The sequence below is a fragment of the Salmo trutta genome, chromosome 33, assembly GCF_901001165.1.
Source record: "Salmo trutta chromosome 33, fSalTru1.1, whole genome shotgun sequence".
NCBI classification, from domain to species: domain Eukaryota; kingdom Metazoa; phylum Chordata; class Actinopteri; order Salmoniformes; family Salmonidae; genus Salmo; species Salmo trutta.
In genome coordinates this window covers 41,339,909-41,353,334 of record NC_042989.1, presented here as the reverse complement: position 1 = coordinate 41,353,334, position 13,426 = coordinate 41,339,909, and the positions used below count along the sequence as shown (strand labels likewise).

Here is a 13,426-nt window from a genome sequence, read left to right as displayed (position 1 = left end):
TAATTCTGAGAGGAGGACTGTAAATCTGAGAGGAGGACTGTAATTCTGAGAGGAGGACTGTAATTCTGAGAGGAGGACTGTAAATCTGAGAGGAGGACTGTAAATCTGAGAGGAGGACTGTAATTCTGAGAGGAGGACTGTAATTCTGAGAGGAGGACTGTAAATCTGAGAGGAGGACTGTAATTCTGAGAGGAGGACTGTAATTCTGAGAGGAGGACTGTAATTCTGAGAGGAGGACTGTAATTCTGAGAGGAGGACTGTAAATCTGAGAGGAGGACTGTAATTCTGAGAGGAGGACTGTAAATCTGAGAGGAGGACTGTAATTCTGAGAGGAGGACTGTAAATCTGAGAGGAGGACTGTAATTCTGAGAGGAGGACTGTAATTCTGAGAGGAGGACTGTAAATCTGAGAGGAGGACTGTATTCAAATAAAAATGTAATGTTATTTGTCAATTGAGCCAAATGCTTACTTGCAAGCCCTTAACCAACGACGCAGAGTAAGAAAATATTAGCTAAATAAACTAAAGTTATAAAAGTAAGTCAGTAAAATAACAATAACCAGGCTGACAGCTCTTTGGAATCACTGGCTTCCTGTTGCTCATTAACATATCATGTCCTGAGAGGACAGGGACATGATGTTGCATCACTCCTCAGACAGTGTGTGTGTGTGTGTGTGTGTGTGTGTGTGTGTGTGTGTGTGCGTGTGTGCGTGCGTGTGTGTGTGTGTGTGTGAGGAGGCAGATTTTGTCACTCCTCAGACAGGGACCGTGTGTGTGTGTGTGTTAAATAGTGAACAACAGGTTTGTCCAGGGCTTGATAGCTTTTAGTATTCCTTAATAACAATCTGAGAGTTAAATTCCTATTTCGCAACAAGGCCTCCTTCACTCATGCAGCCAAACATACCCTCGTAAAACTGACCATCCTACCGATCCTTGACTTCGGCAATGTCATCTATAAAATAGCCTCCAACACTCTACTCAGTAAATTGGATGCAGTCTATCACAGTGCCATCCGTTTTGTCACCAAAGCCCCATATACTACCCATCACTGCAACCTGTACGCTCTCTTTGACTGGCCCTCGCTTCATACTCGTCGCCAAACCCACTGGCTCCAGGTCATCTACAAGTCTTTGCTAGGTAAAGCTCCACCTTATCCCAGCTCACTGGTCACCATAGCAGCACCCACCCGTAGCACGCGCTCCAGCAGGTATATTTCACTGGTCACCCCCAAAGCCAGTTCCTCCTTTGGCCGCCTTTCCTTCCAGTTCTCTGCTGCCAATGACGAACGAATTGCAAAATCACTTAAGTTGGAGACTTATATCTCCCTCTCTAACTTCAAGTATCGGCTGTCAGAGCAGCTTACCGATCGCTGCAGCTGTAACCAGCCCATCTGTAAATAGCCCATCCAACCAACTACCTACCTCATCCCCATATTTGTTTTTGTTTTTCTGCTCTTTTGCACACCAGTATTTCTACTTGCACATATATCACTCCAGTGTAAATTGCTAAATTGTAATTACTTCGCCACTGTAATTACTACCCCACAGCTGAAAGACACCATTGTAGTCATTACCCCACAGTTGAAAGACACCATTGTAGTCATTACCCCACAGCTGAAAGACACCATTGTAGTCATTACCCCACAGCTGAAAGACACCATTGTAGTCATTACCCCACAGTTGAAAGACACCATTGTAGTGATTACCCCACAGCTGAAAGACAGCATTGTAGTGATTACCCCACAGCTGAAAGACAGCATTGTAGTCATTACCCCACAGCTGAAAGACAGCATTGTAGTCATTACCCCAGAGCTGAAAGACAGCATTGTAGTGATTACCCCACAGCTGAAAGTGATTGTGTGGAGAGTAGAAGGGGGGTGCTGGCAAAGTGTCTTTCAGAGAGGGAGAGAAAGAGAGAGAGAGAGCGTCAGAGAGAATATTGTGTTTATAGCAGGCTCTTAACTGCGACCACTCTAGAGTCCTGGACTGTTTTCTTTGACCTTTTGCTTGGGAGATGTGGAGAGCCATTCAGACAGGAGAGGAGAGGAGAGGAGAGGACAGCCATGAGAGGAGAGGAGAGGACAGCCATGAGAGGAGAGGACAGCCATGAGAGGAGAGGACAGCGATGAGAGGAGAGGAGAGGACAGCCATGAGAAGAGAGGACAGCCATGAGAAGAGAGGAGAGGACAGCCATGAGAGGAGAGGACAGCCATGAGAGGAGAGGAGAGGACAGCCATGAGAGGAGAGGACAGCCATGAGAAGAGAGGACAGCCATGAGAGGAGAGGACAGCCATGAGAAGAGAGGACAGCCATGAGAGGAGAGGACAGCCATGAGAGGAGAGGAGAGGACAGCCATGAGAAGAGAGGAGAGGACAGCCATGAGAGGAGAGGACAGCCATGAGAGGAGAGGACAGCCATGAGAGGAGAGGAGAGGACAGCCATGAGAGGAGAGGACAGCCATGAGAAGAGAGGAGAGGACAGCCATGAGAAGAGAGGAGAGGACAGCCATGAGAAGAGAGGAGAGGACAGCCATGAGAGGAGAGGAGAGGACAGCCATGAGAGGAGAGGAGAGGACAGCCATGAGAGGAGAGGAGAGGACAGCCATGAGAGGAGAGGACAGCCATGAGAGGAGAGGAGAGGACAGCCATGAGAGGAGAGGAGAGGACAGCCATGAGAGGAGAGGAGAGGACAGCCATGAGAGGAGAGGAGAGGACAGCCATGAGAGGAGAGGAGGGGACAGCCATGAGAGGAGAGGAGAGGACAGCCATGAGAGGAGAGGAGAGGACAGCCAATGGAGAACAAATCAATGTGTTCAGCAAAGGAATGATAGAATTATCATTGAGCCTCTCTTCCTCTTGGGGTGTCTCTTTAGGGAACCATGTTAATGTGTTTACTTTAGGCTGTGCGTTTGTCATCCTTCACAGCGTTGGCTGATGATATATAATGATGGGAACAAGTGAATAAAAATAACTAAGTAAATAGAGCAGAAATGAAGATATATATATATATATATGGAGACGGCCAGGCGAAGATGACAGGATACGTGACACTTCACATACACACAGAGAGCTGAGAGGATTAACTAGACGGGCAGCGATCTGAGATTACATGCAGCCTTTTTCCATGTATATCTATTAAAAAAATGAATAATTGTAACGCCTGGCGCCAGTATACCCTCTCTGTATAATAAACAGAGATAAATAATTTAGAGTGAGACTCCCCAATCCGCCCAGGTTCATCAGTTCTTCACCCCCCCCCCATCGACCCCCCCCCCCCCCCCACTGTCTCCTAGACGTGAAATCTTAACAGTCCTTAACATAATGATCGTAATGAGCAACACGAGGAGACGTACCAACAGCGTAGATTACACTGTAATGTCATTGAAGTGCGTCTATGGGCCCTTGGTCCACAGTAGTCCACGATAAACAGGAGTAGGGATCCATTTGGGACACTGCATGGGGACACGCTGGTCCCTTCTCCAGCTGTACTATACTCTACCATACTGTCATTAGTGCTGAACCCAGACACACCAGTACGGAGAGAAAAGGGAGATGAGAGGCTGTGAGGAGAAGAGAGAGGGAGAGAGAGAGGGAGAGAGAGAGGGAGAGAGAAAAGGGAGATGAGAGGCTGTGAGGAGAAGAGAGAGAGGGAGAGAGAGAGGGAGAGAGAAAAGGGAGATGAGAGGCTGTGAGGAGAAGAGAGAGAGGGAGAGAGAGAGGGAGAGAGAGAGGGAGAGAGAAAAGGGAGATGAGAGGCTGTGAGGAGAAGAGAGATAGGGAAGGAGAGCGAGAAGAGAGGACAGGAGAGAGGGAGAGAAAGAGGGAGAGCCCTGCGACCCTAGAGCTGTTGTTGTAGCTTACTATTTCATAAACACACTTGATTGAAAAAGAGAAATGGATGGAAGGTGGAAGGGTGGCAAAATCCCACTTTAGCGCCCAGCAAACGCTGTTAGAGCTTCCACATGTTGCAGTGTTGCTCTTGGCCCGTACCCTGCCTCACTCTCTCTCTCTCTCTCTCTCTCTCTTTTTTTTCTCTCTCTCTCTTTTTTCTCTCTCTCTTTTTTATCTCTCTCTCTCTTTCTCTCTCTTTCTCTCTCTCCCAGCTGCTTCTCTCCCTATTAATATGCATTATGATCTTCACTGAGTTTCTCCCTCACATTTTGTATTTCATCATTTTGTTCCAGTAAATCTGTCTGATAAAATACAGGGCTGACTGGACTGTCTGTCTGTCTGTCTGTCTGTCTGTCTGTCTGTCTGTCTGTCTGTCTGTCTGTCTGTCTGTCTGTCTGTCTGTCTGTCCTCATGTCTGTCTGTCCTCATGTCTGTCTGTCCTCCTGTCTGTCTGTCCTCCTGTCTGTCCTCCTGTCTGTCTGTCTGTCTGTCTGTCTGTCTGTCTGTCTGTCTGTCTGTCTGTCTGTCTGTCTGTCTGTCTGTCTGTCTGTATATCTGTCTGTCTGTCTGTCCTCATGTCTGTCTGTCTGTCTGTCTGTCTGTCTGTCTGTCTGTCTGTCTGTCTGTCTGTCTGTCTGTCTGTCTGTCTGTCCTCATGTCTGTCCTACTGTATGTCCTACTGTCTGTTTGTCCTACTGTCTGTCTGCCTGTTTGTCCTCCTGTCTGGCTGGCTGGCTGCCTGTTTGTTTGTCCTCCTGTCTGTCTGGCTGTTTGTCCTCCTCTCTGTCTGGCTGGCTGGTTGTCTGCCTGTTTGTTTGTCCTCCTGTCTGTCCTCCTGAGTATGTTTGCTGTTTGTCATGTTGTCTGTGTGTGTCAGTATATTTTGACTATTTGTCATGTTGTCTGTGTTTGTATTGAGTGTGTTTCTCATGATTTTAGAGAAAGTTCCCTCTTGTGACCAGGAGAGACAGAGTGCCCTGGACGAGGCCCGTCAGAACCCTCGTGAGGCTATCTACATCCCAGACTGTGGGCCAGGGGGCCTCTACAAGCCTGTACAGTGCCACCAGTCCACTGGGTACTGTTGGTGTGTTCTGGTAGACACAGGGAGACCCATACCAGGCACCTCTACCAGGTAGACACGCGCGCACACACACACACACACACACACACACACACACACACACACACACACACACACACACACACACACACACACACACACACACACTCACACACACACACACACACACAGGGAGACCCATACCAGGCACCTCTACCAGGTAGACACACACACACACACACACACACACACACTCACACACTCACACACACACAGGGAGACCCATACCAGGCACCTCTACCAGGTAGACACACACGCGCACACACACACACACACACACACACACACACACACACACACAGGGAGACCCATACCAGGCACCTCTACCAGGTAGACACACGTGCGCACACACACGAGCACACACACACACACACACACACACACACACACACACACACACACACACACACACACACACACACCATGTTGTTGATCAATGAGTGAAGATGGTAGCCTGGTCCTGTTTGTGCTGTCTATGATGACCGTGGGAGTCGGCAAGACAGCACAAGCAGATCTGGGACCAGGCTGGGAAAATATATCTTAACTTTGACATTTCATCAAGCTTTCATTTATTTGACTAACTGTTGAATATGATTAAATAAAAAAATATGGAATAATGTTTATTAGAGATATCTCTCTGGGGAATGGATACGTCCTCAGAAAACCAATGAATTCATTAAATGGGTTGTTTGACTGTATTATGTAAATATTTTTGGAGGATGTCTTTTTTCTGAGATTGCTTTAAAGGACCTTTACAAAGTTTTATTAAGCAATAAAGCCCGAGGGGATGTGGTATATGGCCAATATACCACAGCTAAGGCCTGTTCTTTGGGCAGAACACAAGGTTTTATAGAGTTATAAACTTGCGTGGTTCAAGCCTGGAATGCTGATTGGCTGACAGCCGTGGTATATCAGACTGTATACCACGGGTATGACTAAACATTTATTTTTACTGCTCTAATTACATTGGTAACCAGTTTATAATAGCAATAAGGCACCTTGAGGGTTTGGGATATATGGCCAATACACCACGGCTAAGGGCTGTGTCCAGGCACTCGGCGTTGTGTCGAGCATAAGAACAGACCTTAACTGTGGTACATTGGCCATATACCACACCTCCTCGGGCCTTATTGCTTAATTATAATGAATTAACTGCATGAAAATACACAGAGTTGAGACAGTTAAAACAAACCAGGGCTGATAGATAATAGATTATGTTAAACATGAGGCATCATCAGTCTCAATCCAGAATAACAGGAGAGAGGGAGATAAATAACCCTAACCTCTAACCCTAACCCTAACCCCAACCCTAACCCTCACCCCAACCCCAACCCTAACCCTCACCCCAACCCCAACCCTAACCCTCACCCTAACCCTAACCCTAACCCTAACCCTAACCTTAACCCTAACCCTCACCCTAACCCTCACCCTAACCCCAACCCCAACCCTAACCCCAACCCCAACCCTAACCCCTAACCTCTAACCCTAACCCCAACCCTAACCTCTAACCCTAACCTCTAACCCCAACCCCAACCCTAACCCCAACCCTAACCCCAACCCTAACCTCTAACCCTAACCCCAACCCCAACCCCAACCCTCACCCCAACCCTAACCCCAACCCCAACCTCTAACCCCAACCCCAACCCTAACCCCAACCTCTAACCCCAACCCTAACATCTAACCCTAACCTCTAACCCTAACCCTAACATGTTAAACATGAGGCATCATCAGTCTCACTCCAGAATAATCTTTACAGTGCACTGTGTGTGTCGCCGTAGTAACCTTTAAAGTGCGCTGTGTGTGTCGCCGTAGTAACCTTTACAGTGCGCTGTGTGTGTCGCTGTAGTAACCTTTACAGTGCACTGTGTGTGTCGCCGTAGTAACCTTTACAGTGCACTGCGTGTGTCGCCGTAGTAACCTTTACAGTGCACTGTGTGTGTCGCCGTAGTAACCTTTACAGTGCACTGCGTGTGTCGCCGTAGTAACCTTTACAGTGCACTGTGTGTGTCGCCGTAGTAACCTTTACAGTGCACTGCGTGTGTCGCCGTAGTAACCTTTACAGTGTGCTGTGTGTCGCCGTAGTAACCTTTACAGTGCGCTGCGTGTGTCGCCGTAGTAACCTTTACAGTGCACTGTGTGTGTCGCCGTAGTAACCTTTACAGTGCGATGTGTGTGTCGCCGTAGTAACCTTTACAGTGCGCTGTGTGTGTCGCCGTAGTAACCTTTACAGTGCACTGTGTGTGTCGCCGTAGTAACCTTTACAGTGCACTGTGTGTGTCGCCGTAGTAACCTTTACCGTGTGCTGTGTGTCGTCGTAGTAACCTTTACAGTGTGCTGTGTGTCGCCGTAGTAACCTTTAGAGTGTGCTGTGTGTGTCGCCGTAGTAACCTTTACAGTGTGCTGTGTGTCGCCGTAGTAACCTTTACAGTGCACTGTGTGTGTCGCCGTAGTAACCTTTACAGTGCACTGTGTGTGTCGCCGTAGTAACCTTTACAGTGTGCTGTGTGTCGTCATAGTAACCTTTACAGTGTCCTGTGTGTGTCGCCGTAGTAACCTTTACAGTGTGCTGTGTGTCGCCGTAGTAACCTTTACAGTGCACTGCGTGTGTCGCCGTAGTAACCTTTACAGTGCCCTGTGTGTGTCGCCGTAGTAACCTTTACAGTGCCCTGTGTGTGTTGCCGTAGTAACCTTTACAGTGCCCTGTGTGTGTCGCCGTAGTAACCTTTACTGTACACTGTGTCGCCGTAGTAATCTTTACAGTTTCCCTCGCCAGAAGAACCTATGATGTATCAGCAGCCATTTTCTTCATCATCACTGATCCTCTCTACCTTCATCATCACTGATCCTCTCTACCGTCATCATCATCACTGATCCTCTCTACCTTCATCATCATCACTGATCCTCTCTACCTTCATCATCACTGATCCTCTCTACCTTCATCATCATCACTGATCCTCTCTACCTTCATCATCATCACTGATCCTCTCTAACTTCATCATCACTGATCCTCTCTACCTTCATCATCACTGATCCTCTCTACCTTCATCATCATCACTGATCCTCTCTACCTTCATCATCACTGATCCTCTCTACCTTCATCATCATCACTGATCCTCTCTACCTTCATCATCATCACTGATCCTCTCTACCTTCATCATCACTGATCCTCTCTACCTTCATCATCATCACTGATCCTCTCTACCTTCATCATCACTGATCCTCTCTACCTTCATCATCATCACTGATCCTCTCTACCTTCATCATCACTGATCCTCTCTACCTTCATCATCATCACTGGTCCTCTCTACCTTCATCATCATCACTGATCCTCTCTACCTTCATCATCACTGATCCATTCTACCTTCATCATCATCACTGGTCCTCTCTACCTTCATCATCATCACTGATCCTCTCTACCTTCATCATCATCACTGGTCCTCTCTACCTTCATCATCATCACTGATCCATTCTACCTTCATCATCACTGATCCTCTCTACCTTCATCATCACTGATCCTCTCTACCTTCATCATCATCACTGGTCCTCTCTACCTTCATCATCATCACTGATCCTCTCTACCTTCATCATCACTGATCCTCTCTACCTTCATCATCATCACTGGTCCTCTCTACCTTCATCATCATCACTGGTCCTCTCTATCTTCATCATCATCACTGATCCTCTCTACCTTCATCATCATCGCTGATCCTCTCTACCCTCATCATCACTGTAATTTGCACAGTCATTCTGTTTTAGAACACAGTCACGCTCCAAACACTGTTTGAGAACACAGTCACGCTCCAAACACTCTGTTTTAGAACACAGTCATGCTCCAAACACTCTGTTTAAGAGCACAGTCACGCTCCAAACACTCTGTTTTAGAACACAGTCACGCTCCAAACACTCTGTTTTAGAACACAGTCACGCTCCAAACACTCTGTTTTAGAACACAGTCACGCTCCAAACACTCTGTTTAAGAGCACAGTCACGCTCCAAACACTCTGTTTTAGAACACAGTCACGCTCCAAACACTCTCTTTTAGAACACAGTCACGCTCCAAACACTCTGTTTTAGAACACAGTCGCTCTCCAAACACTCCGTCTTGGAACTCTGACCAAAAAAAAAAGCATTTCTTGTATAAAAAGTAAATGAGAGACACATGTACTCTCCCTGAACATTTCCATTCAGAAACACTCAGAAACATACAATTCACACGCCAGGCCAAATTCTATCCATCCATGCCGTTCACACACACACACACACACACACACACACACACACACACACACACACACACACACACACACACACACACACACACACACACACACACACAGTCTTGATTACTAACGACTTTATATATTTCTGTATGGTTGACATTCACAATCATTGTGAGAATGGCATGGGATCATTCTTAATTAACTGAAGCTAAACAACATGTTTCTAAGTGGTACTCTTCTCCTCCTGAACGCATCAACCATTTATCCTGTAGCGTTCCTGGTGTAGCCTTTAATTCACATTCCTGGTGTGAGAGAGAGAGAGAGAGAGAGAGACTGAGAGGCAGTTGGCAGAGCCTCTTGTTTTGTGAAATTTGGTATGACAACAGAGGTCATTTTGTTCTTCTGCAGGCCTGTGTTCTCACAAACACACACACACACACACACACACACACACTCTATGGTCTTACGCTCATGTCGATCTTTTTTAAATCATGTAGTTGTATCTCTGAGGTACTCTCTTGTCTCTCCTTACTGTTGTATCACTGAGGTACTCTGAGGTAAAAGGAAGGTAGGAGACAGACACACTCTCTCTCTCTCTCTCTCTCTCTCTCTCTCTCTCTCTCTCTCTCTCTCTCTCTCTCTCTCTCTCTGCCTTTCTTTCTCTCTGTGACAGGTACCAGACCCCAGAGTGTGACAGCACGGCTCGTTCGATGGTCTCCGACGTTGAAGATCCTTTCCAGGGCCGAGACCTGACAGGTGAGACGAAAGGACACTCTGACTCAGAGCCTTAAAGTATATAAGAGTTTATATATTGATGAGAGTGTATAAAAGAGTTTATATATTGATGAGAGTGTTTATAAGAGTTGATATATTGATAAGAGTTTATATATTGATGAGAGTGTATATAAGAGCTTATATGGGGCGGCAGTGGTTAGTGTTGGACGAGTAACCGAAAGGTGGCAAGATCGAATCCCCGAGCTGACAAGGTAAAAATCTGTAGTTCTGTTCCTGAACAAGGCAGTTAACCCACTGTTCCTAGGCCGTCATTGAAAATAATAATTTGTTCTTAACTGGCTTGCCTAGTTAAATAAAGGTAAAAAATATATATAAATATATACATTGATGAAAGTGTATTTTGGATCTTATATATTGATGTGAGTGTATATAGGAGCATATATATTTATGAGAGTACATTGGTGAGAGTATTGAGGAGAGTATTGAGGAGAGTATTGAGGAGAGTATTGAGGAGAGTGTGTATAAGAGCTTATATTGATGAGAGTATATATTATAGCTTATATATTGATGCATGTGTGTCTAAGAGCTTATATATTGGTGAGATATTAGAGTATATATATTGATTAGAGTGTATTTTAGCGCTTATACAGTGGGGGAAAAAAGTATTTGATCCCCTGCTGATTTTGTACGTTTGCCCACTTACAAAGAAATGATCAGTCTATAATTTTAATGGTAGGTTTATTTGAACAGTGAGAGACAGAATAACAACAAAAATCCAGAAAAACGCATGTCAAAAATGTTATAAATTGATATGCATTTTAATGAGGGAAATACGTATTTGACCCCTCTGCAAAACATGACTTAGTACTTGGTGGCAAAATCCTTGTTGGCAATCACAGAGGTCAGACATTTCTTGTAGTTGGCCACCAGGTTTGCACACATCTCAGGAGGGATTTTGTCCCACTCCTCTTTGCAGATCTTCTCCAAGTCATTAAGGTTTCGAGGCTGACGTTTGGCAACTCGAACCTTCAGCTCCCTCCACAGATTTTCTATGGGATTAAGGTCTGGAGACTGGCTAGGCCACTCCAGGACCTTAATGTGCTTCTTCTTGAGCCACTCCTTTGTTGCCTTGGCCGTGTGTTTTGGGTCATTGTCATGCTGGAATACCCATCCACGACCCATTTTCACTGCCCTGGCTGAGGGAAGGAGGTTCTCACCCAAGATTTGACAGTACATGGCCCCGTCCATCGTCCCTTTGATGCGGTGAAGTTGTCCTGTCCCCTTAGCAGAAAAACACCCCCAAAGCATAATGTTTCCACCTCCATGTTTGACGGTGGAGATGGTGTTCCTGGGGTCATAGGCAGCATTCCTCCTCCTCCAAACACAGCGAGTTGAGTTGATGCCAAAGAGCTACATTTTGGTCTCATCTGACCACAACACTTTCACCAGTTGTCCTCTGAATCATTCAGATGTTCATTGGCAAACTTCAGACGGGCATGTATATGTATTCTTGAGCAGGGGGACCTTGCGGGCGCTGCAGGATTTCAGTCCTTCACGGCATAGTATGTTACCAATTGTTTTCTTGGTGACTATGGTCCCAGCTGCCTTGAGATCATTGACAAGATCCTCCCGTGTAGTTCTGGGCTGATTCCTCACCGTTCTCATGATCATTGCAACCCCACGAGGTGAGACCTTACATGGAGCCCCAGGCCGAGGGATATTGACAGTTCTTTTGTGTTTCTTCCATTTGCGAATAATCACACCAAATGTTGTCACCTTCTCACCAAGCTGCTTGGCGATGGTCTTGTAGCCCATTCCAGCCTTGTGTAGGTCTACAATCTTGTCCCTGACAACCTTGGAGAGCTCTTTGGTCTTGGCCATGGTGGAGAGTTTGGAATCTGATTGATTGATTGCTTCTGTGGACAGGTGTCTTTTTTTACAGGTAACAAGCTGTGGTTAGGAGCACTCCCTTTAAGAGTGTGCTCCTAATCTCAGCTCGTTACCTGTATAAAAGACACCTGGGAGCCAGAAATCTTTCTGATTGAGAAGGGGTCAAATACTTATTTCCCTCATTAAAATGCAAATCAATTTATAACATTTTTGACATGCGTTTTTCTCAATATTTTTGTTGTTATTCTGTCTCTCACTGTTCAAATAAACCTACCATTAAAATGATAGACTGATCCTTTCTTTATCAGTGGGCAAACATACAAAATCAGCAGGGGATCAAATACTTTTTTCCCCCACTGTATATATTGAAGTCAATGTATATAAGAGTCTATATATTGGTGAGAGTGTATATAGGAGCTTATATATTGACGAGAGTGTATATTAGAGGTTATATATTGATGAGAATGTATATTAGAGCTTATATATTGGTGAGAGTGTATATAAAAGCGTATATATTGGTGGGAGTGTATTTAGGAGCTTATATATTGATGAGTGTTTTTATTTAACTGCTTCTATATTGATAAGAGCATTTATAAGAGCTTATATATTGATGAGAGTATATGTGAGAGCTTATATTTTGGTGAGAGTGTATATAAGAGCTTATATTTTCATGAGAGTGTCACGGTTGTCGTAGAAAGGAGCGGACCAAAGTGCTGCGTGTGTGTCATTCCACATTTTATTTTCACTGTGAAACTAAGCAATACATACACGTAACTAAAGTACAAACACAACAAACCGTGACGCAGAGGTGAAACATACACTAACTCAAAATCAATATCCCACAAACCCAGGTGGGAAAAACACCCGCTTAAGTATGATCTCCAATTAGAGACAACGATGACCAGTTGCCTCTAATTGGAGATCATCCCAAACAAAACCCAACATAGAAATACAAAACTAGAACATAACAACATAGAAAAACGAAACTAGAAAACCCCCCTGTCACGCCCTGACCTACTCTACCATAGAAAATAACAGCTTTCTATGGTCAGGACGTGACAGAGAGTGTATATAAAAGCTTATATATTGGTGAGAGTGTATTTTTAGAGCTTATATATTAATGACAGTGTATATAAGCTATTTTATATTGATTAGAGTGTGTTTTAGAGCTTATATATTAATTAGAGTGTATATAAGAGTGTACATATGTATGATTATAGTTCATATAAGAGCTTATATATTGATGAGTGTGTATAGAGCATATATGTTGATGAGCGTGCATATTAGAGCTTATATATTGATGAGAGTTTATATAAAAGCTTATAGATTGATGAAAGTATATGTGAGAGCTTATATTTTGTTGAGATTGTATATAAACGCTTATATATTGGTGAGAGTGTATTTAAGAGCTTATATATTAATGACAGTGTATGTAAGATATTATTTATTGATTAGAGTTTATTGAAGAGCTTATATATTGGTGAGAGTGTATATTAGAGTATGTATATTGATGAGAATGTATAATAGAGTCTATATATTGGTGAGAGTGTATATTAGAGCTTATATTTTGATGA

At 44.7% G+C, this 13,426-nt stretch overlaps 1 protein-coding gene across 9 annotated transcripts in view; it reads left to right on the top strand.

The window, feature by feature from the left end:
• The window catches only part of smoc1 (SPARC related modular calcium binding 1), a 159,935-nt gene that overhangs the window by 95,173 nt on the left and 51,336 nt on the right, over positions 1 to 13,426 (top strand). For all 9 annotated transcript variants that reach the window (XM_029730989.1, XM_029730991.1, XM_029730985.1 and 6 more), the window contains 2 exons: positions 4,827 to 5,019; positions 9,901 to 9,983. In XM_029730989.1, the coding sequence (XP_029586849.1) occupies positions 4,827 to 5,019; positions 9,901 to 9,983 (276 nt within the window). The remainder of the gene's footprint in view (positions 1 to 4,826; positions 5,020 to 9,900; positions 9,984 to 13,426) is intronic.